Below are 25621 nucleotides of genomic sequence, written 5' to 3'. Positions count from 1 at the left end.
GGGATGGCAGGAGTGAGGGGTGGACAGGGAAGCCTTCGGCAGTTCAGAGGCCACCCCTGCCAGGCCCCGGGAGCCGGCACAGTGGGACTCACGCTTAGCCACCACACGGGGTCGTCGTAAGCACGCCCTGAGAGGCTGTGGGAGCCTGGCTCGGAGAAGGAGACCCCCGAGGGTGATCTGGGCCGTGCTTCGGGCGTGGGCGTACCTTTGCTGCCTGGCTTGGCCGGCCCTGAGCTCCTGGAAGGCAGCGCTAGGGTGGACACTTGGGCCACCTGCCACGTGTCTCTGACCAGACCTGCAGGCTCCATAGTGGATTCTCAATGCCAGGCTCAAGCTGCGGGTTTGGGAAACCTGGGAGCCTAGGGAGGGGGCTGCGGGGCACAGAGGCGAGGTCCCAACCTGCTCTGCTCCCCCTGCCCACAGAGATCCGTGAGGCCTTCAAAGTCTTTGACCGCGATGGCAATGGCTTCATTTCCAAGCAGGAGCTGGGCGCGGCCATGCGCTCCCTGGGCTACATGCCCAATGAGGTGGAGCTAGAAGTTATCATCCAGCGGCTGGACATGGATGGTGAGCACCAACCCCTGCCTCAGTTTCCTTACCCCTCACCTGGGCCTCTGAGGCTGAGCCCACCCTCCAGGCACCCCCAAATCCATGGCAGTAGGCAGTCGGGTCTGGCCCCATTTCCCAGCCTGGAGAATAGAGGCCAGAGTGTGACGGCCCCAGCCACACCCACACACGGAGGTTAGAGGATCTGCCTCTCTCCCTCTGCATCATTCTGAGCAATATTTTTTTTAAAGATTTTATTTTTAAGTCATCTCTTCCCCCAACGTGGAGCTCAAACTTACAACCTCAAGATCAGGAGTTGCATGTTCTACCGACTGAGCCAGCCAGGCGCCTCCCGAGCAATTTTTAAAGCACAGAAAAGTAGGAAGGATGTACTAAATACCCCAGGTCCCCTCACCCCCAAATAAAAAAATCATTTAGTCGTATTTGCCACCTGGCGATTTATTAAGGAAAACCTAGTAAAAAAGACCAGTAATGTCCAGTCAGTCCCCTCTTCCCACCCCCCCACCCCCCACCCCGGGGCCTCCAACCCTGCCTCCTCCCCACCCAGAGAGCAGGTAGCCGTTTGGGCAGACTGTGCCCCGAGCTTCAGTTCCTGGGTGGTGAGGGTGTCGGGCCCCACACCTGCTGGGAAGCCACGTTTCTGAGTAAAATGTGAGGCTCTCCCACGTGCTCGGGCCCACCTGCTGCACTCCATCTCCACTTTGCCAGGTGGGGCCTCATTATATTTGGTGGTGTTAGTCCCTGAACCTAACTCAAGGCTCAGAGAAGGTGGGACCCGCCCAAGGTACCACAGTGGCCCAAGGTGGCGGGGGACCCAGCCCAGTTGTAGGCTGGCCCATGATTGGAACTGTGCCTACCCTAGGCGATGGCCAAGTGGACTTTGAGGAGTTTGTGACCCTCCTGGGACCCAAGCTTTCCACCTCAGGGATCCCAGAGAAGTTCCACGGCACTGACTTTGACACCGTCTTCTGGAAGGTATGCACTGACAGGTTGGGATTTAGGGTTGTGCCCCTGTGGAGGGCTGCATGGGGCCAGTGAATGGCCAGGGCCACACTGTAAAGGGGGATGACTATCCCAGGTGTCTGTCCCCTGGATGTCTTATCTCCCAGAGGGCCAGGGGCCCCCTGGGGGAGGCTGGTGTGGTCAAGGACTCAAGGAATGGAGCCAGTGGTTTCCAGTCCCCCAGAATCTGTAGGCGTGTCCCTGGGCCCGTGCGGCTGCGGGGTGCTGGGTGGTAGCCGTGGGGGTGGCAGTGGCCAGAGCACCACGTCTCCTCCCCTCCCCAAGTGCGACATGCAGAAGCTGACCGTGGACGAGCTGAAGCGGCTGCTGTACGACACCTTCTGTGAGCACCTGTCCATGAAGGACATCGAGAATATCATCATGACGGAGGAGGAAAGCCACCTGGGCACCGCCGAGGAGTGCCCCGTGGACGTGGAGAGTGAGTGACCAGCCCCCACTCCCCCCACGGGCAGGCCAACGGCTGGGGCAGGGGGAGGAGGAACCGGGGTCTGCAGGGGATGGCCGGGGGCCTCCTTGCCCGCCCCACGCCTCGTGTCCCCGCGTGTCCCGTGGGACGAGCCCACGTGCGGAAGTGCAGGCGGCTCTTGATTCCATGCTTCGCTGTCCCCGTCTGTCTCTCTCTGGTGCTCCCTGGCGGGCGGCCACAGCCTGCTCCAACCAGCAGATCCGCCAGACGTGCGTGCGCAAGAGCCTGATCTGCGCCTTCGCCATCGCCTTCATCATCAGCGTCATGCTCATCGCAGCCAACCAGGTGCTGCGCAGCGGCATGAAGTAGGCGCGCCCCCCGCCGCCCGCAGTCCTCTCCCGCGCTCGGCTCCCGGGGCCACCGCCGCGTGTCCTTTGGGGCCGGGACATCTGGCAACCCCACCCCACCTGCCCCCGCGGGCCCTTGCATGGAGCCGAGGCCCAGCTGCGGAGGGCCTGGCGGGGGCTCTGAGGACAGCCCCCGGCCCCGCCTGCACCCTGCCCACCCTGGCCTGTACGTAGCACTAACTCTTCCCTCCCACCGTCCAGGGGCCCCTGGGAAATTTAGGAGGCCATTTGTACAGGGTCCAGTAGCTGATGTGGTCACTTAGGCAGGAAGGAGGCACCCTGTGCCCAGGGCCACACAGCCAACCTGACCCTGGTCTCTGAGATTTGCCCAGGGCCGTGTGCAGGGTGCAGATGCAGGCAGGAGGCTTCCTCCTGGAGAGGGGGTGAGGCTAGGGTCTCCTGGGCGCTATTTGCTGGCCAAGCCTGAGGAGGCCCCTGGCCTTCTGTGGGGTCCCTTTCTCTGACCATCCTTAGACTCAAGCCCAGCCTTCCTCCATGCACCCACTGGGGCCAGAGAATTTGCCCATTTCACGGATGAGGAGCCTGAGGCTCAGAGGGCCCCCGGATTCAGTACCCCCTTCAACAGGGATTTTTAGGAAGGGCAAAAGCTCACAGCAGATGGGGAATCTGAGGTGGCCCTGCAGTCTCTGTGCCCTTTGAGCTCCCCAGTCTGAGGACCACATTGCCCACCACCCAGCACAGAATCTAGAACTGGAGTGCAGTGAGGAGGGAAGCAGACCAGGGGCCTGGAGGCTCCACATCGCCTGAGCAGCCTGTGTGATCTCCCCACCAGCCCGGGGGGCTCCTCCCGGGCAGAAGCCTCGGGAGGGGCCCTGTGTCATGCTGGGCTAAGGGGCTGGTGTAGCCCAGCACTGCCGGTGCCCGGAAGCTCAGCCAGGCCACTCCCCCAAGTCCAGGGCCTGTCTTCCCGGGGCCCCCAACCTCTCTACACTGTCCAGGCCAGAGACACAGCTGCCACTGTGCCCCGGCTGTGCCATCTCTCGTTCGGGGGGCAGCTCGGCACGGGCAGATGTGGGGACTGGGACAGCAGACTGAGTCCTCGAGCTCCTCTCCCAGATCTGGAGCCCCCTTTCACCTGGGTGGCCGTCCCAGCCACACTGGCGCACCCTCTGCCCAGCCGTGCCGAGCCTCTGCCGGCCCTCCCGGGAGAAGGGCAACAGCACTCCTCACCCAGCAGACGACCTCGTCTCAACGCCAGTCCCTCCCGCCCGTCCTCTGCCCAGGGGCCGAGGCGCGGAGCTGAGGGCGCCGGCCAAGGAGGAAGCCAGACCACTGTGGTGACAGACTTTCTTTATAAACATCCAGAAGGCAGTTTTCTCACCCATCTTCTCAGGATGTCCCCTGAGGGCGGGAGGGTGGAGCTGCCTGGAGTAGAGCTAGGATCAGGGCTGCACCTGGTAGGGCGGTTCTGGCGCCTCCGTCCAGCCAGGCTGAGCCGATGGCTTCAGAAGCTCTCCAGGAGGCAGCAGGCGGGGGCCTCGGCGTCCCCAGTAGGAGCCCGCATCTTTACTGTGACTGACACGAAGGCTGACCAGATGGGGGTCAGGTGGGGATGAGGGGCTCAGCCCCACTGGACGCTGGGCTGCAGGGGCCACCCCCCGGGTGGGGGTGCCCGCAGGGATGGAGGCAGCTCCTGGACTGGTGGCCAGCCTATGGGGTACTGGAAGATGGTGGTTCTCATGGGTTCGGCCCTAGCGAGAAGGAGAAAGTCAGAGAATTAGAATGGGGCCCAGCACAGGCCCAGGCTGGGGCACCTCCCCCCCAGCTCCCCCTCTCCCCACCGCCCCAGCTACGGGAAAGGTCAGCTGCTCGCATGACCTTTCTGGAAGGCAGAGCCTCAAAAACATGCAGACCCTTTGAGCCAGCAACCTCACCTCTAGGAAGGAGCCCAAGTGAAACAGCAGGGCTGTGGGCAGAGACTGAGCTACAAGAAGCAGAAATAACCTGTGCCCACCTGTGGGGGACTGATTAAATACATATGCACGTCCACAGCAGAGAATGCTATGCAGCCCGCATAAAAGTGAAGGCAGACTTGTATGCACTGATAAGGAAAGGTGTCATGATGTACTGTGTGAGTAGAGAGAAAAAGCAGCTTATAAAATAATGTATATAGCATGATACTATTTTTGTTTAAAGATATATAACATATATAAATGCATAAAAAAAAACCCTGGAAGACACAGCAAAATGTTAACAGTGGTTCTATCTGCGTGGTGTAGTTATGGGTGATTTTTTTTTTACTTCTTTATACTTTTCAAGAAAAGTTTTACAGGCACGCAAGCCTTGGAAATCAGAAAAAAATATTGTCTAAAATTTTTTTAAAAGCCTCATTTCTCATGCTACTCACTCTCCTTCCCCTGGAGGTCCAACCCCCCTGGAGCTGCCACCTGGGAACCCAGGGCCTATTTGGAGCATCCACCCTGGGTGCCCAGCCAGGGGCCACCCTGTCCTCAGGGAGCCAAGTGAGGTGCAGAGGCAGCTCCCCGCCCCCTGCCCCCCACCTGCTCCATACTCCAATGCTTCTGGACTTAACCCCCACTCAGTCCGCTGCTCTGCCTCTCACAGACTATGAAGCACTTTGAACTCACCCAAGAGCTCGCGTCTCCCCTATGGGACTGGAGCTCTCACATGGAAGAGACCAGGGGTTAGGGGTGATGTCCATCTGTCCCCCAGGAGCCAGAGCCAGGCCTGGCGCAGGGAGGCCACTCAGTGAATGTCTGCTGGCGACAAGTAGCAACACTGAGTACTCTTACTGACTAGGCACTGCTCTGGGCCAGGCACCAAGGTCTAGAGAAACCTCAAGCATCTTCATATGAACCCCATTTATAGATGAGGCAACTGAGGTGCACAGAGTCAGTCATATGCCCAAGTGACAGAGTCTGGGACTGGGGATTAGGGGCTAACAGGCAATGTATACGTGGGCTCCAGACATTGCCCCCAATCCACAGGCCTAGCTTTTAGTGGAGGTGATACCCTGGCAGCTCCAGGCAGCCTGGGATCCAGTGGCCAACCCTCTGCTGAGAGGGAAAGTCCTGAGCCCTCTGAAAGGTTTGGAGAGGCCTCAGGCCTCCGAAGTGGAGGTGGTGGCTGGGGTCAGGAGCCCCGGGAGTTTGCCTCGCTGCCGCGCCCCCAGCCTGCTCCTCTGGGGCCTGACCTGCTGGGGACAGCCCACTCGAGCGCTTCAGGCAGCCTCCTGTTACAAGAGGCCAGGGCAGCCCCCTGCCTCGCTGTTTGCCGTCTGCTGGAGAGCGCACGAAGCAGCTCCCGACGTGATCTATGGCACTGGGGAGACTTCATCAACTCCACCAGCTGCAGAGAAGGGTGGGAGTGGGGGAGGCTCCGCAGTTGCTGGAAGGGAGAGCCCCAGCTGCCAGCCAGCCCTGGGCTTCCTGCAGGGTTAAGGTGACTGCAATTCTCTGCAGAGAGAGGGTGTGATCCTGGTGAGACGCTTCCCGTGAGCCTCAGACCCTTCTCTAGAAGATGGAGCAGATTCCTCGGCAGCTGAGGCCTCCCCCCAGGATAAGGGTACCCCCTCCATGGGCTCAGACATGGACACATTCCCCAGGCCCCTGAGCTCATGAAGCACACCCCTCCCGCCTACGCAGAGCACACAGGGACACTGAGATGCACAAGACCGCTCCATGGCCTCCCTTGTGGCCTGTTGCCCACCCCCTGCCCCCTGCCCCCGGTGCAAGGACAGGAGCTGCTCTCTTTTGCATTTCCCCAGCCGTGGTTCTGATCCAAAGAAAAGAGTCTCAGGGAAGCGCCTGGGCTGGAACAGTAGCGCCAGTCCAGAGAGGGATGCAAAAGGGGAGATTAAGAGGGATAAAGTCACAATCTGAAGAGCCAACAACGGAAAACAGGGACAAGCACTGGCCTTGCCGGGGGATTAGTCTGTGTGTCTGAGCTCTTGCCCTGTCTGCTCTGGGCAGATCCCTCAGGGTCAGTTGGCCGAGGAGGATGGCACAATGTGCCAGGCTGGGGCCTCACAGGGCCTTCATTTCCCCCTTTTATAAGGAGGGTTGGCCTGGTTCACCTTGAAGGCGTGGCTCAGCCCGTGGGGTTGGAGCCCTCGGGTCTGGGTGGCCCCAGGTGGACTGGGCAGCCATCTGCCCCCCGTACCTCAGGGGAGGAAACAGAGACCCAGAGAAGAGCAGCCATCACACTGGTCCCCACAAGGGGTCCACGGCACCAACACCTAGGGAATAGTCTTTCAGGCCAGGGACCCTGCTCCCCCAAGTGCTCCCACGCAGTCAACATGGCCCGAGCCCGCGCCAAGCCCGAGTGACAACAATGTGAGCTCGGCGCCGTGAGGGGGGCGTCCGAGCTAAAGCTTGAAGAATGAGTCTGCCTTTGCCTGGCAGAGGTGGGGAGGCGGTTCCAGGCGGACAAAGTAGTGTATTCGTGGTGCACAGAAGTCAGAAATGCCCACCACATCCAAGAAGCTGCCAGTGTCCAGTGGGACTGACAGAGGCCAGATGGGAGAGGTGAGAAGGGGGACCACACGGGCTGGGGAGGTGGCAGGGAAGTTCCCTGGGGTCCGTCGAGCTGGGTTGCAGGGCCCAGAGCCCCTGAGGTAGAGGAAGCCCAGAAGGGTTGACGCAGGGGTCGGGGCCGGCCAAGGCCAGGGAGTATTTTAGGAGCTGGCTGGGGCTGTTCTGTGGGGGATGGTCAGGAGGAGCAGAGGGGAAGTGGGAGGCCAGGAGGGGCTGCTGTGGCCGTGGGGAAAACCGGGTGGGTAAAGGGCACAGAGGGAACGGTCTCTGCAGGGCTGCCTCCAGGGTAAGAGACTCAGGGAACAGGACAAAGCAGCCAGGGGGCTTGAATCCACCTCCCCTGACCCTGCAGGGGTGAGGCCACAGGTGGAGGGGCAGAGCCCATCAGCCGTGGGCTGCAGGATAAAGGGGTTATTTTTCATGAGACCGGCCTATAGGAGAGGGCTGAGGAAGACCGAAGCAGTGATGGTGAAAGTAATAATAAATGGTCACCTGCCTTCCAACAGCCTTTTTCTCAAGGCTGGACAGGCCTGCTCTGCCCCAGGAGCAATCCGTTCTGGCTCTGAGCCCTCAGGAGGTGGGTGGAAAGGTACACAGGTGCAGAGGACAAGTGGTCGGCCGGAAGGGGTCAGCCTGGGTGGCCAGGAGGTGAGGAGCACAAGGACAGGGCTGAGACTCCCCACAGCCTCGGGTGGTCCCCAGTTGCAGGCTGTGGCCCCGACACAGCTACCCCATCCCAGCAGCTTGCTGCTGCCTCCACCACTCCAGACCTTCAGCTGGATGGGGCCCTTGGAGACAGAGTGGCCTAGGGACTAGATCAAGCAGGGGCATAAAAGCTCTCTCTTGAGCGCCAGCTCAGGGCTGCTGAAGATAGTAGGTGTGTGACCAGGACAGTCACAATCTCCTGGAGGGGCTGAGATTCCTCAGCCACAAACCGGGGCACCAACCACTTAAATGCCCAGGGCCAAGGGCCACGTGCACCACAGCACCAAACACACCCGAGTACCCGATTACCAGGGGCTCACCACCGCCTACCTGAGATCTGGGCCTGTCATCCAGCCTCAGTTTCTCCACCTCATCCCCCAGTCCTCTGAGTCTCATGGTCACAAGCGTCCTGCACTGGATAGCACTGGGACACATCTGTCCCTAGGTGGGGACTTCTGGTCACCCGTCTCTAGCCACTCCTGCACTCAAGCCAGTCCAGGCACTGGGTCTTCCTGAGCCCTTGTGAAAAGCTCAGGAGGTGCCCAGGCTTTTGGTGCTCACTCCCAACAGAGGAACCACCAAGTCAGAGCAGGGAGGCGAGCGGGGAGCACAGCCGAGACCCATGGGTCGCCAGGTCCAAGCAGTGGGAGAGTGGGGAAGACCCTAGAGCTCCCTGGGCGCCTCCAACCAGCCCCAGCCCTCTGACACACCAGCTGATGGGGTCTGGGACATGGATCCTGGGACAAGTCCCAAAGGGGCACTCCCCTGGCCAAAATCACAACCACCTCAGACAGGACCAGAAGGGATGGACATCAAACTCCAACATCTGTCTGTACTGTATTGTTTTAAGGTGAGGGGACAGAAACAACACAGATCTTTTAAAAAAGCTAAAAAACAACTAAAAGTTGAGGTGCCTGGGTAGCTCAGTCGGTTAAGTGTCTGTCTCTTGATTTTGGCTCAGGTCGTGATCTCAGGGTCGTGAGATCGAGCCCCACATTGGGCTCCGTGGTGGGTGCGGACCCTGCTTAAGATTCTCTCTCCCTCTCCCTCCGTCCCACCCCACCATACTTGCAACTCATGCTCTCTCCCTCTCTCTCCCCATCTCAAACAAAACAAAACAAACCCAACAACAACTAAAAGTTAATTTTAAAATAGTTTAACAAAAAGCTCTCTTCAGGGGGCACAGAGAAGGCAAGAAGTTTAGCTCCCACCTCCTGGCAGAGCTCAGAGGCAAGGCCTCAACCTCAACTGTCCAACCAGGCTCCCTCGGCCCAGGCCAGCTTGTTGTCGCATGAGACCACACCACAGAGACAGTCGGGTCTGAAGCCCCATTGCAAGACAGGCAAAGCAAGGCAGCCCAGTGCAGGCAGCTTTACAAAGTCACAGGATGCTCATAAGCACATCCAGTAGCCCCCTTCTGCCCCTCTCCCTCCTTCAACACCTGGCGGACGAGCCCAGGAGCCCTGGGACAGCATGCAGGACACACCTGAGGGCCCCTGACCCAGGGTGCTCCACCCACTTCTGAGCATTTTGAGCGCCAGGCCCGGCAGCAGCTGGGCCGACCTGCTGGGGAGTGAGCTTGTCACATCTCTGAGCAATCCCAGCCCTGCCTCTTAGCCGTGTGCCCTTGGGCAAGTCACACCCTCTTTTGTGAGCCCTACCCCCTCTTCTGCAGGGTCGGGGTAACCGTGCCTATCTGTCAGGGCCCGAGAGGAGACAGTGCAGTGACTGGCGCACTGGGGCCTCAGGAACCACAATCAGGCCTCTCCCTCTGGCAATGGACTTGGTGATGTCCAGTCGAGTTGGCTTGGCCACCTGCCTCCCCTTCAGCCAGCACAGATGCCAATTAAGGGAGGAGCCACTAAGGCAGGAGGATGAGGCTCAGGAACAAGAACTTTTAAACGAGTGCCCCTCAGCCTCTGGCCAGAGCCTGGGGACCCAAGAGTCCCAATGTGGCTCCTCCCTCGAGGAGCTCTGTGGGGGCGTCCATGTCAGGTCCCTGCGCCGGGGCAGTTCATGGAGACTACTCAGCTTCCGGTGAGGGCAGGCTGGCTAGGGCACTCTCCTAGAGGGCACAAGAGACGGGGACCCACGGGGCCTGTACCTGCTGCTTGGAGCTGAGCTCAGCCGCTTGGCTCTCTTTTCCAACCAGTCTTCCAGATGGCCCTCAGGGAGCTCGACAACATCTAGTGGCCACTCCCTGGCCCGCCTCTCCTCTGTGGAGACAGGGAAACAGAGGCAAGTGAGGGATACATTCACCCCTGCCCGGACCCCACCCTCCCACAAAGCTGCCAGAACCTTCCTGGGGATGAGGGCACAAGCTGGGAGGCCAGGAGCAGAGCCTCAGGGCAGTCGCTACCACGCTGCTACCTTCCTAGGCCTGACCCTCTGGGCCTCACTCTGCTTCCTCATTAAGTAGAGATAAAACACTGGCTGCCTCCCAAGCTTTTTGCAGTTGGACACAGGATAAGGCATGTAGAGAGCCTGGTCCTCAGGAGGGGCCCAAACCTGGGGGCAGAGAGGCAATGTGGGCTGCAGACCAGGGCAGAGCAGGGTTTGGATCTTCACTTGGCCACTTGCCAGGTCTCTCTGACCCTGGGCAGGGGAAGGAGCCTCAGCTTTCCTTTCCTTCCCTCCCTCAGCTTCCCTCCCTCCCTCAGCTTCCCTCCCTCCCTCCCTCCCTCCCTTCCATCCTTCCTTCCTCCCTCCCTCCCACCCTTCTGCCTCAGCCTTCCTGGTTTTCCTTTCCTTTCTGTTCCCTTCCCTTTCACCTTCCCTTCCCTTCCCTTTCCTTCCTTCCTTCCTTTTTAAATTTTATTTATTTATTTGCCAGAGAGAGAGAGAGCACAAGCAGGGGGAGCGGCAGGCAGAGGGAGAAGCAGGCTCCCTGCTGAGCAGAGAGACCAACGCGGGGCTGAATCCCAGGAAGCCGGGATCACAACCCGAGATGAAGGCAGACACCCAACCAACTGAGCCACCCAGGCGCCCCATCCTGGTTTTTCATTTCATAAGTTGTCCTGTAAGAACCTTTGCTCACTTAAAAGTGAGCCAACAGTTCAAACCAGCTGGGTGTGAGATGGGTCAGAGTCTCCAGGAGGACTTGGGATAGGGCCTGGGGCCAGAGGAAAACAATCATACCTGGGGACCAACAAGCGGGCCAGGGCTTGGGCTTAGCACTGCATACATTTCATCCCACTTCACCTTTACAAGTGGTCAGGTTCAACGCATTAGGACACTGCCTCCAAGAGGTTTTGCCATGTGCCAAGGTCACAGGGGATGTGGCAGAACCAGGACTATCAGAGCTGCCACCGGGGCGGGGGTGGGGCGGCACACCTCTGCTTCCAGCCCCCTCGGGCTTCTCCCATCCCTGTCTCCACCAGGCACCGTCTCCAGCTGCAGGCCAACTGGCCTAGGCTCTCCCGGCCATGGACCAGCTGTTCCCCGAGAGTCCCCGGCCAGTGAAGGGCTGGAGAAGCCACCACTGCCAGGATTCGCTGGCGAGGCCTGTGGGGCCTCACTTCTGCCCTGGGAGAGCTCCTGGAAACCCTGTGTCTGTGCTAGGGCCATCGACTGCCAGAGCAGGGCATGGCCCGAAGGCTATGACGGGTCGGAGGGGGGTGAGGCCCACTGGGGGACGAGGGCAAAGGCCACGCTGCCCCGGACACTCACTGGCTGCCCTGAGGCCACCCGGACAGAGGGAAGGTGGGCAGCAGCACCCTGGGAGGCCAGAATCGGCCTCTCACCTGCTGGGGGTTCCTGTGAGGCCCTTCCACCCTAGGCTAGCTTGAGTTTCTCCAGCTGTTCCATGAGGGGTTTCATGAGAAGATTGACTAAGACCATCGAAGTGGAAATGTCCTTGTTCTCTAACTGGAGAAATGGGAAGTGAATTTCCCACAAGCAGACGTGGCAGTTTCCAGGGGGAGCTAACCTGGTTCTTCCTTGGAATTACTAGGCCTGAGAGTTCTGAGGGCAGGGAAGGTGTCCTCTTCATCCCTTTGTCCCCAGAATGCAGTAGGGGATCTGCCTGGTGCCGAGTAAGGGCTCGAGATAGATGTTGCCTGATGGAGGGAAGGAGGAAGGCTATGCATGAATGAGCACCCAGCAGGGCACAGATGAGCCTGAGGCACACCCTTAAGGGCTCCTGGACAGGAAAGCCCCACATGTCACTTTAAACCCCACAGAGAGGACAGATGGGGGTTCCCCTGTTCCTTCTCCACTCATGCCTGCAGTGGACTGGAGGCATTCCTGACACACACCTCCATCACCTGGGGCAGCCCTCAGCTTATCCCCACAAGGTGGCCACAAAAGAGGAGGAGGGGGACGCCCGGGTGGCTCAGTTGGTTAAATATCTGTCTTCGGCTCAGGTCATGATCCCAGGGTCCTGGGATCATAGAGTCCCACATCAGGCTCCTTCCTCAGCGGGGAACCTGCTTCTCCCTCTGCCTGCCGCTCCCCCTGCTCATGCTTGCCCTCCCCCTCCCCACGGCAAATAAATAAAATCTTTGAAAAAAAAAAAAAGAATCTATTAAAAAAAAAAGAGGAGGAGGTGGGGAGGCACAGGGCAGCTTTGCAGTCCTCATATCTGGCATTCCCCCCAGCAGCCCGCTTCACACCCCAACCCAGGGTCCCCGCCAAAACACACCCTCCACCTGGATGCTTAGCTCCTGGAGGTCTCTCTCTGACATGTGGGAAAATCTGCAGTTGGAGCCGAAGTCACACTGGCCTGCAACAGAAGGCAGGGAAGACAGAGTTACTCACTGCTTGGAAGAGCTCCCACCATGCGCTGAGGGGCACCCTGATGGGGGTGCAAGGCTTTAGAGTCTACAGAGTAACAACCCCACCCCCAAAGAAAAACTTGGAATCTCTCTGGCCCCACCCACACAAGTAGCCAGAGCAACCTGTCTGGTCCATTCTGCCCCGTTCACGACCCTGGGAAGCAAATCCTGAAGCCTTCCATGATTGCGGTGCACAGGTCTCTGTAGGCTTGTCTACTGTCACCACTCCCTTAGCCCCAGGCCCTGTTCCCCAGCCTCAACAAACCACAGGGGGCTCCCTGAAAGGGTCATGCTTCCTCTCTCCAATCCAGGCCGTTGCACCGGCTGTGGCCTCTGCCTGGTGCCCACCTGCCCATTCGGCTTGCATGAGCCACTGGACTGCTCCCCAGAAAGGTTTCAATGGTAGCTTCCTCAAGGAGGCACCAAAGCCCGGGGTAGCTTTCTGAATCTCAACCGGGGAGACCAAGCTTTGTCTCAAAATAACGGGAGACTGAAGGTATCCAAAGCCAGCAGAACCTACCAGTGGTGTTTTCACTCCAAGTGAAGTCTGTTGGGGAAGCCCCTGACCTGCAGGCCTGGTGACCATTCTAGGGGCAGCACCGTCTCCTGAGGGGAGTGTAGCCATTCATCTGGCTTCCTTAGGCCAACAGCACTACCTCTCCCCAAGAGCCAAGCTCTCTTACATACCATGGTAATCACCATGGTTCTCCTCTTTGCCTTGGCCACTAGGAAGCTCAGGGCCAAATCCCTAGAGAGTATACAGGAACTCAAAGCAAGCATGGAGGAAACAAATCATTCTCCTGGCTTTGTCTTATTTTTCCTACCCTTATTTTCATCTGCTCTTAGTTCTTTCACTTACTGAGGTTTTTATCTGTTGGAACCTATATGCACCTTTATTTCGTGGGTACTGAGTAGTCAAATCAACATTTAGCATCCTTGGTTCTAATTCTGAAGTTTCTCGTCAAGCCTGTTACCGTCTCCAGCCCTGCCTGCTGGGATGGGCTCCCAGGCTAACCTAATCAGCCAGTCGATCACACCCATCAGTGTCTCCTAGATTTACTTGCAATCTCCTAGTGCTGGCTTGTTCTGGGTGGGCCAATAAAATCACATTCTAGGTCGGGAGAGCTGAGGAACCAGGCCCTGGAAGTCAGTCCCAAGGCACAACCCTTGGGAAGGCCCCAACTGACCACTTGGCTGATGCACCAAGACCACAAAGTGGGCTTCAGATGGTGGCTGGGGTAGGGGAGAGGCTCTGCAGAGGTCCGAGCAGGCCAGATGGGGCATGCTGGTCCCTAGGGGGAACTAAACTCAGTAGAACACATTACCTGTCAGTAGAAACTTCCTGCACGGCCTCTTGTTCTGTTCATCTAGCAAGATGGCAGCTGCATCTGCAAGAAGAGCGAGGGTCCGGGTTCAGACTTCGGCTGCATACAGGCACCTCCTATCCCCGAGATCAGGAAAGGAAAGAGTTCCCATCCACAGAGGAGTGTAGGAGGGGATGACCACAGGTGGGGACGCTCGGCAGCAGCATCTGAGCTTCAGGTGACCTCAACCCTTTCCTCCCCACCCGGACCTAGCCAAAGGCAAGAACTAAGTTTTAGGTTTGAGGTTCTTGGCTCTGACCATGCAATGGAACCACCTGGGCAGTTTTTTTTTTTTTTTTTTAAATCCTGGTATGGTAGACTTCTCCATACTGTCTTTGCAACTTCTGTGAATCTATAATTATTTCAAAATAGAAAGCTAAAAAAACCCTCCTGGTGCCCAGGAAGCCCACCAGTAAGTCTCAGGGCTCGGGCGTCGCTCCACGGCCAAGGCTGCAACGTGCTCTCTGCTCCCTCCTTCCCCCTACCAGCCACCGGCCTCCGCAGGACTTCCCAGCTATCTTTCCGGAAAAGAAACCTTAACCCTGGCTTCCTCTGATTTTTCCGACCTTTATTTTCATCATATACTTATGGTTTAAGTTTGTGTGTTTCTTGGTAGGTAAGGAATCAATCAGCCAAAATCCATAAGACAGGAAGGTGCCCCGACTCAGAGGCCCTGATGTTGCCCTGGGGGCCTGGGCTGGTCACGTTCCCCATTGGTCCACTGCCTTTTCTAGAGGCTGCTGGAGTAGAGGAAAGACCACGGGTTTCAAAGTCCAGGTACACTTGACCCAGGCAAGCTGCTTCATCTCTCCAAGTCTCTGTTGCCCCATATGTAAAATGGAAGGAAAATTCTCCTCTGATAGGGCTGCTGTGCAAACTGAATAAGGTAATGGATGCAGAGCACTTGGCAGAGGTGCCCAGTGACCCCCAACCCTGAGGGCACATTAGAATTGCCAGGAAAGTGGGGCTGGGAGTGCTTTAGCATCACACTAACGTGAGGCCAGGGCTCCTCCGAACCCCTGTCGTGGATGCTCAACAAACGGTGGCAGTTCTTACTTTGTGTCCTCCTTACAAGCCCACCGCACAGCGCTAACATCCCCATTTTGCAGAGGGGAAAACTGAAGTTCAAACAGGGGAAAGGGCACATAGTCAGGAAGTGGCAGTGCCAGGCTTGAACCCTCGTGAGTCTAAAGCCCCTGCCCCTTCCCGTGTGGCTGTGGATCTCCTGGTGGCGGGGTAGGTGGCCAGCTCGGTGGCCGGCTCTGATGGGAACTTCTCCCTTCCTCCCTTCCCCAGGGCCAGGCAGCTGGTGGGAGTGGGTAGCTGTGGGCAGGAGTTGGTTATCAGAGGACTCACTCCGGGGGGGTGACCTGGTGGATTGTGGGTGGGGCCGGCAGGGTAGGGGGTGTCCATCCATCAGCACTGGGCCTGTCAGACTCAGCCCGTCCAGCCAGTTCCACAGACCTTCCCAGGGAAGGTGGGCTGGTGGGGGCATGTGAACATTGCCAAGCCCCACCTCCACATCCCAGAGGTAGGACAGCTGAGACTAGGTGGGAGTCTGAGCCTGAGTCCTAGCCAAGGCGCCCTGGCTGGAGCACTCAGTGTGGCAGAAGAGTTCCAGGCTGTCCAGCATCTGGCCGGTGGTTCTCAACCCTAGCCACATGGCAGAATCGCCAGGCAGCCTTTAAAATATAGGGATCCCTGGTCCCATCCTTCTCAGGTTCTGCTTTAATTCATCTGAGGGGGAGAGCATGAGAATTGTTAAAGGCTCTTCAGTGACTCTGAAGGGCACCCAGGACTGAGAACCCGAGTCCAGGGCCTGCACAAAGAAGGCATGCTCCTCCACCCAGCATTCAAGGCTCCTTGTGATCTGACCCCATTGGTCCTTCTTGCTTCATCTTGCAAAATTAACAGCTGCCCTGGTGCCTGCTGTTTGTTTGCTTGCTCATGTAGATATTCATCTAACAAACATTTACTGAGCACGTCCTGTGTGCCAGGCACCATGCCAGGATGAGGATTTAGTGGAGAGTAAGTCAGACCTGCTTCTCCCTTCCAGTCCAACAGTCACACTAAGCCATGTGGACATAAACAGGGGAACAGCTAGCATGCAGCCAAATGACCTCGCCCAGGGATTGGGGAGGGCAACCCTGAGGACGCTTTGCCTGAGTTGAATTCTGAGATGGAAGAGCTAGGCTGAGGGCATGGAGGACAGCAGGAAAGGCGTGCCCACAGAGGGGACAGTACCTGTAATGGCCAGAGTGGTTGGAGCTTGGAGGGCGAGGTGGGCAGGGCACGGAGACCTATACAAGACAGGGGTTCGGCCAAGAACACACTGTTATAACTGGGAGTGAGGTTGCCCAGGAGAGGGGCTCTGTTTTATTCATCTCTAAGTCTTCAGAGCCTGCCTGGGAGCCGAGGACATGCTAAGTGCTCACTGAGATAAAGGGCCTGAAGCCAATCCTTTTGTGGCCCCATATAGTTCCTACTGAGTGAACCCTTACTGCCACACAGTCATCATGAAAATACTGAGGCCCTGTCACATCCGTGGGAAGTGGATATTGTTGTTATGGCTGTTTTACACATGGCAGGATTAGGGCCACACTGTTCGTGAGTGACACCTTGGGACGGACAGCCACTCAGCCTAGCTCCAGACCTCATACTTGTCCCAGTCATGGCTGAAGCATGGTCAGCCCCTCTGGGGGTGAGGGGATTTGTCTAAGGCCATGAAGCTGGGAGCAAAGTGGTTATTGAGTCCTAGCCCAGGCTGGGGTGCCACATGCCTCCCCAAAGTCTGTGCTGTGCAGTTTGCTCAGGTAAGCTGGAGCCCCGAGGAAGCCTCTTGAAGTGGAAAGAGCTCATAGGCCAGCTGTGGACCCCGGGTGAGTATCATCTACCACTCTGGATTTGGAAGTCACCACCTTTAAGTGGGCATGCCCGCCCACCCACCCTCCCTTGCAGAGCTGTTCTAAGGACTGAATGTGCCTGGGGATGTGAGGGGACACTAGGAATGCAGGGTCCCCACTGCATTCCCTTATGGTACCCACTCTTTCATCTTTCTTTAAGTAATACAATAGCCTCTGCCAACCAGCCCTCGACCCAAAGACCCACCTGTTCTCAGATGAGACTCTGGGCTGGGAGCAAACACCAAGGTAATCTTGAGGCCTGGCTCCTGCCAGATCACAGTCCCCACTGGATTTGGGGGGCAGGGAGCCTTTGCCTGACACCAGAGTCAGAGGCCTCCGTGGCACCTAGGAGAGCTCTCTGCCACTGAATACCCCTCGGTCCCCGCTCCCAGCCCCTTGCGACCTCAGCCATGCCTGGCCTGCTGGGCAGCCTGGCCACCCTCCCTCTCCCAAGCCTCTGAGCCTCAGCTTCCTCCTCAGAAATGAGTCTGGGAGAGCTCTGAAAATACTGTGTCAAGGCCCCACCCCAAACCTGCTTCTGGGGATGGGGTCGAGTGACCAGCGTTTTTTATTTCAAGGTCTCTAGGTGATCCTAACCTGAAGGGTGGAGCTCTGCCTTAGAGAATTGCTGATGAAGCAAATGACAAACCACAAAAGGCTCCCCGCATGCAGCAGGCACTCCATAAATGCCCATTCCCTTCTTGTGAATTCTGACTCTCAGACCAGGGAACTCTGTCTCCCCTTCTCCTCCCTTCTTGGCTGCTGAGACTCAGCTCCTTCCTTTTGCTCTGGGAATCCTGCTCCCCAACTCATGAAGCATCGGCCCTGCCCCAGCTCATTCTGGAAGCTCCGGGCCCACCCCCCACCCCACCGCCAAGCTCCCTCTCCATTTCATCGGCTCCTGGCTGGCCACCCCAACATCTCCCTCGCTGTTCTTCAGTGTCCACGTCTGATGGACAGCAGCAGCAGCTCCCCTGTAGTGAGCACCTCGAAGGTGCCAGGCTTGGTGCTATGTGCTTATGGCCAGAGCTCATTTGCTTCGGAGGCACCTGCTCGGAGAAGCCTTCCCCTGGAAAAGCCCTCCGTCTGGGAGCTCGATCATTCATCCGGCCCGCCAGTCATTCAACAGCCATTTACTGCACCCCACACTCACGCAGCAGGCAAGCATCACTGTCAAACGTAGCTCTTGGCCACTGCCTTCAAAGGCTGCCCTCGGCCCTCACCCTGGGGACAAACTGCCCCCTTTACTGTGGCCTCCGCAGACTTACACAATCTGGCCCCAGCCCTGCCACGGCCTTCAGCCCCTCCCACCCTCCTCTCCTGCTGGGTCCAGCCACGCCTTCTCTCCTCTGCTCCGACGGCACCTGATGCTTTGTTCATGGCCGCCCGCTTCTGCATACCCTCTGCCCAGAATGCTGCCGCTGGCTTCTCCCTGTCTTTCCCACTGTTGGCTCAAACATCATCTCCTTGGAAAAGCCTTCTTCCTGGCCACAGTATCCCCAGAGGCTGGCAGAATGGAGCCCTCCTCTCGGTCAAGATTCCTGGGGGACAGAGCTCACGTTCCAGCCTGCCCCTTGGATGGCCCATCTGCCCTTGGGGATGCCCCAGTGGCCCCAGCCTTCCTCTCTTTGGCTCCTCCAAGAGCCCAGACCAAGCCCGTCGCTGGCCCATGGGTACTTCCTTGTCTGCCAATAAGAAAGATGGGCAAGCTGGCCTCCATTGGCCCAGCTGCCCAGCCAGCCAGCACGCACCTCGAAACATGTCGTACCAGACCTTCTTGGCCTTGAGGTGCTGCAGCCCATTCAGGTGCTTCTTGCGGTTGTGGAGGTTGTCCTGGAAGGAGCGGCTGCAGTAGTCACAGAAGTAGTGCTTCCCCATGGCCGTCTAGCCGGTTGCTGCTGCCGCCGCCTGGGAAGCCCAAAGTGCTCAGTCAAGAGTAGGCAGGACGCACCACCCGCCGAAGCCCGCAGTGATGGAGGGAACAGGAGGCAAGCTGAGGACCAAGCACAAGCTGACACCCTGCAGCCCCCGGGTGGGACCTGTGTGACGTTCCTCGGGCACTGCCGACTGCCCTAAAACTAAGGGAAGGGAGAAACGAATGGTTAACTGACAGAGATCACAGTCCTGCGGGACAGGAGTCTCCCTCAGTGTACAAATATCTTAGTGATGTACAAGGAAAAGACATTCTTATCAGTAGCCTAAATTTCAGAGACCCATAGACTCAATTTCCTGGAGTCCGAACATCATCCTCCCCTCCATAGTGATGTGAGAAACAAAGGCAGAAGGGAATGTAAATAAAATTAAACTTCTTTATAACGTGCAGCCCATTGACAAATACTTGGGATAGGCAGAGTATGACATTCCTTCTGGAAACTCCCAACTATCTTAACGTTAATGCCTTACTAGAGGGAAAAACAACCTTAGCTGGACAATAGCCAGGCCTCCAGTATCTTCTTTAGCATATGAAAGTCCTTTAGGACACCTCCCTTTTTCCTACGTCCCCCACCTCCCAGGTATATAATCAGCCATTCCTCACAACCCCGGTGCAGCAGCTCTTTCTGCCCACGGGGCCTGTCCCCATGCTTTAATAAGATCACCTCTTTTGCACCAAAGACATCTCAAGAATTCTTTCTTGTTCTTCAGCTCCAGACCTCACCTACATTCCGAAATGACATCAGGCAGCACAGCACCCCAAATGAACACTCCCTGGTGGCCAGTGTAAGGAAGGCTCTGGTTACACCCGCCTCATTTAAACCCCAGAACAGCCCGGAGGAACTACGTGGGCCAATGAATACGGCCTGAGAGGTCTCATTCCAGGGGGATCTTTTAACAATCCTGATGCCCAGCCTCCACCCCAGGGCCGGTGGACCACAGAACTTCAAAGGGTGAGACCCAGGCACCAGCATTTTTGTAAATCTCCCCAGGAAATTCTCCTATGCAGCCAGGCTGGAGAGCCACCACCTTACACCCTCTGGCCACGTCCCCACTTCCCCCCAGCCCCACTCCACCTCTGACCTCCTCTCTCCCCTTCTCTCCCATCTGGCCATATCAGCCCCATCTTTGCTCCTCATACCTGCCAGGCGCCTGACCACCTCTTGCATTTGCACCTGCTGGCCCCTCTGCCTGGATGCTGTTCCTTGCCACCCCTGCTCACTTGATTCCTTCATCTTCACTCAATACTATCTCCTCAGTAATCTCCTGTGACAGCTTTATTTAAAATTGCAGAACAGGGGCGCCTGGGTGGCTCAGTTGGTTAAGCAACTGCCTTCGGCTCAGGTCATGGTCCTGGAGTCCCGGGATCGAGTCCCACATCGGGCTCCCTGCTCAGCGAGGAGCCTGCTTCTCCCTCTGACCCTCCCCCCTCTCATGTACTCTCTCTCATTCTCGCTCTCTCAAATAAATAAATAAATCTTTAAAAAAAATAAATAAATAAAATAAAATAAAATTGCAGAACACTCTTCTTAGCTTCCCCCATTCCCTGCTTCATTTTTATTACCTTTGAAATAATAAGGTACTTGTTACGTTTATTACCTTTTTGTCCCAACAGGAATATAAATCCACGAGGGCAGGGATATTTTTGTTTTGTTTACTGCTGAAGCCCCACTACTCCAAGTGGCACACGGTACAGAGTAGGCAACCAATATTTGTTGAGTAAATGATTAATTCCCATTTTCCTTATGGGACAACTGAGGTTCAGAGAAAGGAAGTGATTTGCCCAAGGTCACACAGCTGGACAGCAGAACACAAAACCCAGATGCCCTAAAAATCCCACTGCTGGGTGTCCTCTCTTCCAGAGCCAGCTCAAAGCTTACAGAAGCCTGAGAACTCAGGCAGAAATGCAAACAGTTTTGCCAGGAGATTAGCTAAACTCTTAGATGGCAGGTCCCCACCAATCAGAGAGGGAAATGAAAATGTTTCAGGGTCTTAAGACCCTTAAGACCCCTCAGCCATGGTGACCCACAGCTGCCACGCCTGACCCAGGAGATCTCCAGTCACAGGCAGGGGGTAATTCTGAGTGTCAGGGCCAGCCCTTGGATCCCCCAGTTTGCTGACACAAGACCAAAGGATGAATGGGTCCACTCTGGGCTGTCAAGTGGGATCTGCAAAGGCTGAGCCCAGACTAGCCCCTCACCCTTCGGGTCCTATAGTCTGATCCCTCATTTCCCAGTGCAGGTTCCTGGGGCCCAGAAGAGGAAGGAAAGTGACTTCCCTAAGCAACCCAGGCTAGCAGCAAAAGCGCGACTCCCAGGACTTGGCAAATTAAAGATACGGCCGGGACCTGACCACAGGGCAGACGGATGGGGGACTGCATCTTGGGAAGAGAATGGGGAGAGAGACAGAGAAAAACAAGCCCCCTGGACAGTCCAGGTAGCCAGGTGGGTCGATAGAGAAGGCTGTTCCCGTGGCAGACAGAGACAGCAGCCACGAAGTCAAGGGCAGTAATGGGATCAGGAACAGACAGTCATTCAAAATGAAAACGTATAAAACCTCTCTTCTCCTATTACTGCTGAGAAACCGCATCCCAGACACATGGACTTGATATATTAAATTTGGCAGCTCTAATACACCCCGTCTTGCCAATAAACTTATAGGAATTGGATTGAAATTGTAAGAGATGAACGTTTAACGGCCAAGTGCTTAACCAAGCCATTCACGAAGCCTCAAGCTCTGAAGAGCTGCTGGCTCTGGAGCGTCGTGGGGAGGGGAGGGTGTCCCTCTGGGAGGCAGAGATGGAGCGGTGGCTCTGCGGCAGGCTTAGCTGGACAACACCACACAGGACACTGGGCAGCCGGCCGTGTGACCTTGGACCTCTCTAGGCCTTTCCGTTCAGGAAGGTGAGACAGTGGGTCTGACAGGTTAGCTGACTGCCTGAGGAGCAGTGAACAGAAGTTTGCTAATCCAAATGAATTGCTAATGAAAGAGTAATGGAAATACAAATGACACTAATAATGTCCAGCATTTAGCAAGTGCTCAATAAATGTTACCTACTGTTTGATTTACTGAGCACCTACTGTGTGCTGGCACTAGGCTAAAAGCTTTATAATGCATCATCTCATTTAATCCTCAGGACAACCTGTGAGGTAGGACCTACTCCACTTTTTCAGATGAGGGCACTGAGGCGCCAAGAAGCAAAGTGCCTTAGCCAAGGTCATGGTGCTGGAAAGCAGCCAAGCTGGGTTCAGAATCCAGGCACGGTGGCTCTATAGAGAGTCCACACTCCTAATCACTTAGAAAAGTCTCCTCACAACAAATCATACTGCTGACAGCTCTCCTTTTTAATCACTCACTACACCCTGGGGACCACGTGGCCCGTTTAAAACCCAAGAGGTATGTATTATAATCCCATTTGCGAAGGAGAAGACTGAGGCTCAGAGAGGTGCTGTGGGGTGCCCTGGGTCACACTTCCAGGGAAGGCAGAACAGGTCTTATGGTGCCTGCACTTGCATCTGCTGGGAAAGCCTCCATGAAGTCAAATGATGAGCCCCTCAGCAGTGGACTCCGTGTGTGTGTGTTTCCTCTTCTCTCTCACATGCACAAACCGCAGAGGACAAACCAGCCTCAGCGGAGAGGCGCCCACCCACGCCTTCCTTCCTCTGCCCACCCTGCATCTGGCACAGGGGCGGAGCTCAGCTGTCCAGGGAGGGCCAATGCACCCCACACTCTAGTCCCAGCTCTGCTAGGCGAGGCTGTGGATCCGTCACTTGCCCACTTGAGGCCTCAGTCTCCCCACGTGTGAAGGGGGAGGCAGGCAGCTAGACCAGGTGATCTCTAAGGGCCTCTGCAGACAGCCAGGTTTAAATCCAGGTGCCACTGCTTTCTAATTCTGTGATGGTGGGCAGTTAATTAACTTCTGGCTTCAGTTTCCTCCTATGAAAACTGGGACAGTAACAGTGCCCACCTCAGGGATTGTTCTGAGAATCAGATCATCCACACACACACTTAACTCAGCAGAGCCTGGCCCCCATGAGCCCCTCAAGAAACAACAGTCAGCATCACCATCATTATTATTGATCTCCAAAAGGCCCATATTTCAGAAAACTGAGGCTCAGAACAAGGAACAGGATGTCAGTGTCCAAGTGACAACTGGGGGCAGCTGGTCCATATGACAGATGAGGAAAGGTGAGGCCAGGAGAGGGGAAGTGGGTTGCCCAAAGTACACAGCACAAGGCAGAAGTGGGACTGGAACTTTAGCCTTTACGGTGGGCCCAGATGCCTGCCCTGAACAGCAGCTCCGCAGAGCCCATATGGCCCGGGGATGGTGTCAAGGGGAGCAGACGAGCTCCAGGGCAGCCTGGGCGTCCCACCGCCCAGCAGGCCTGTCCCCAGGGAGGCAGAGGTCCTGGGCAGGAGCTGGGCTTCAGCAAGGTGACCTCACCCAGGCAGCTGTGAACTTTTAGCACTCCTGACCCAACTGCCCCCCTCTCTAGGGCCTTAGCACACATTAGGAAAAGGTGCGGGTGCAGAATCCTCCGGACAGATACAGTGCCCTGCCAGAGCATATTTGGCAATCTGGCAAGCAGAGCGTATTTCACTCCGACTCACCCCTCAGTCAGGTGTCCTTGCACAAGGCACAGCCTGCACCATGGCACCTGGCAGCCCTGAGTGGGAGGTCAGGGAAGGGGGGGTGGAGACAGCTGGACATCTCCGATGGCGCCCAGACACCAGCATGGGGTGCTGACTAAGCTGGCCCGTGATTCATCCTCACCCTCTGAGGCTGGTGTGCTCAGCAGCATGCGAACAAGGCCCCATCTGCAATACAAAACCATCCAGCCCCACTCCCTTGCTGGGAACGCAGACAGCGCCACCCGCTCACTCTCAGGGACCAGGTCCCCGTTTGCAACAGCAGCTGCTGGCTCCCTGGGGCTTCACCAGGTGACAAGGGGGCTCCTTGTGGCCAAAGGGCAGCAGGCGAGGCTAGTGGGACAGCCCTCTGGGGTCACACAGGTGTGGGTTTGAATCCCAGCTCTGCCACTTATCAGCTAGGTGACCCCTAGAAAGTTAGTTCATCTTCCTGCGTGTGTCCTTAGCTATAAACTAGGGACCCCCACGGCTACTGTGGATTGACTAAGGCAGTAGTATATTAGGATGCCTACCACATAGTTAGAGCTCCGAGAATGGAGGCTGTAACTGCTGGTACTGTGCCCATCCAGGCGGCTCACCCCCCGCCCTCCCGGTGAGCCTGCCCTGACCACTGGATTTAAGAGTGGCAGCCACAGGCACTTCCGCCCCTCTTACAACCTGCTGCTTTACTGTCATGTGTGTCTGCCTCCCCAGTAGAATGCAGGCTCCCTGAGAGCGGAAAGTTCTGTCCGTCCTGCTGCACCCCAGTACCAGGAACGGGGCCTCACACACGCAGGTGCCTACGGAAGGAGCTGCCGCAGAACCTGAGGCCTCTCGCCCTCTGCTCACCTATAGCTCCCAGACCCTCTGCTCCTCAAGTTTGGATCTAGGGACCAGGACGAGGATGGACAGAGAAGAAAGACACATAAGGCCCTAAAGACGGGTCTCTCGCTGCCACCACCGCGCTCCCCGCAGGACTCCAGTCTCCAGCAGAGCCCTGCTCTACTGATTAACCCACACCCAGCCATCCCGTGGCACCTGACCTCAGTCTTCCGGGCTCAAGGAAAAACTTACCTACTAGTTGAGACACTGTGGGGTGGAGGAGGAAGAATAGAGAATGGGGGTGGGATGGGGTAAGGGAAGATAGCATCGGATTCCTTCGTGCTAGGCACCTGGCTTCCATTCCCTTATTTAATCCTCACAGAGACCCTCTGAGTAGGTGTCAAGGTGTCCGTTTCACAGATGAGGATATGGGTTCAGAAATACTCCTAATTTGCTCAAAGCCAAGACTGAGAGAGACACTGATGATAGTAATGTCTCATCAGCCTGAGTGCTGCTGGTGGGCCCGTGGCGTGGAGGACCCCCACGCACCCTCCTGGAGAGACCTGACCATGACACCAAGGCGCCGAGAGCCAGCACCGCCCCCGGGGTCTGGGTGAGCCCTGAACCCTTCCTCTTCCCGTCGCACTGTTCTGCTGTGACGCTGTCGTGGGGCAGATGTTTGTGCTTCATTGACAGTCTTGGTTCCTTTCATCGTGTGTGTCTCAGGTACAGAGCTCTTTGGCACAAGACTAAAATAAGCCAACAGCTCGGCCGTGGCCAAGGGCTGGGATGTGCACCGTAATAATTATCTAGACCTCATGCTCACCACATGCTGCCCTCAAGCTCACCTGTCATTTCTTCTAATTATGGCACCACCAGACCCCGGGTAAACAGTAAACGGCAGCCAGAGGACGGCTTTATTGCACACCCACTAGGAGCTCAGCAATGTCCCAGTGCCACATATGCCTGCCGTCTGGAGTTGATGGCATCAGAACTGCCTCGGGGGCGGGGGGGGGGCCTGCAGGCTACGCACTCAGAGCCCAACTCCGACAGAAGTGCCAGGAAGATCCAGATGTCTTCCCTGATAGGAGCCCCATTATGTTAGGGGTCTCCCTTAGACACCTGAGTGCTTGGTAGCGACTGCACACCTCTCTCATCCTGACCTTGTTTATGTGTTCCCCCCCTTGGGGTAAGGCACATATATCATCATACTCCTGGCACTGTAAGGCAGTGGGGGGGCCCCGCCCACAGCAACTCCTAACTTGGCAGGGCTGGGCCGGGGCCAGGATCTAAGGAAAATGAGGCACAGTCCACAGACCACACTCAGAGAAATGCTGGTCTAACGTAGATGAGGGACTGAAGAACAGAGAGGGTGAGAACTTACCCAAAGTCACACAGACTACCCAAGCCAATCCTTACTCTAATCATTCAACTCAGGTCTGAATCTCATCCCTGCCATTTCTAGGTTGTGAAACTCTCAGCAAACTACTCACCCTCTGGGGGTGCCTGGGTGGCTCAGTCATTAAGCGTCTGCCTTCGGCTTGGGTCGTGATCCCAGGGTCCCGGGATCG

At 56.8% G+C, this 25621-nt stretch overlaps 2 protein-coding genes across 5 annotated transcripts in view; one reads left to right on the top strand and one right to left on the bottom strand.

Annotated features, from left to right (window-relative positions):
• CABP7 (calcium binding protein 7) overlaps positions 1-3478 on the top strand; it is a 9397-nt gene extending 5919 nt beyond the window's left edge. Inside the window, exons 2-5 of the mRNA XM_081801849.1 lie at positions 424-567; positions 1430-1542; positions 1855-2008; positions 2238-3478. Of these exons, the coding sequence (XP_081657975.1) occupies positions 424-567; positions 1430-1542; positions 1855-2008; positions 2238-2365 (539 nt within the window). The 3' untranslated portion in view covers positions 2366-3478. The remainder of the gene's footprint in view (positions 1-423; positions 568-1429; positions 1543-1854; positions 2009-2237) is intronic.
• A 221-nt stretch (positions 3479-3699) lies between these two features.
• The window catches only part of ZMAT5 (zinc finger matrin-type 5), a 28203-nt gene continuing 6281 nt past the window's right edge, over positions 3700-25621 (bottom strand). Inside the window, exons 2-7 of one of the 4 annotated variants that reach the window (XM_031034855.2) lie at positions 18419-18575; positions 13726-13788; positions 12268-12348; positions 9730-9841; positions 9112-9188; positions 3700-4115 (exon numbers count right to left, since the gene is read on the bottom strand). In XM_031034855.2, coding sequence (XP_030890715.1) covers positions 4102-4115; positions 9112-9188; positions 9730-9841; positions 12268-12348; positions 13726-13788; positions 18419-18545 — 474 coding nt within the window. In that variant the 5' untranslated portion in view covers positions 18546-18575 and the 3' untranslated portion in view covers positions 3700-4101. The other 3 variants (XM_081801852.1, XM_031034853.2, XM_081801850.1) reach the window with 3 other exon arrangements.

The sequence above is a fragment of the Leptonychotes weddellii genome, chromosome 13 (genome assembly GCF_054177405.1).
Source record: "Leptonychotes weddellii isolate Sample4059 chromosome 13, ASM5417740v2, whole genome shotgun sequence".
Lineage (NCBI taxonomy): Eukaryota > Metazoa > Chordata > Mammalia > Carnivora > Phocidae > Leptonychotes > Leptonychotes weddellii.
Note: the sequence above shows the minus strand (reverse complement) of the source record. Positions and strands in the feature narration are given on the sequence as shown.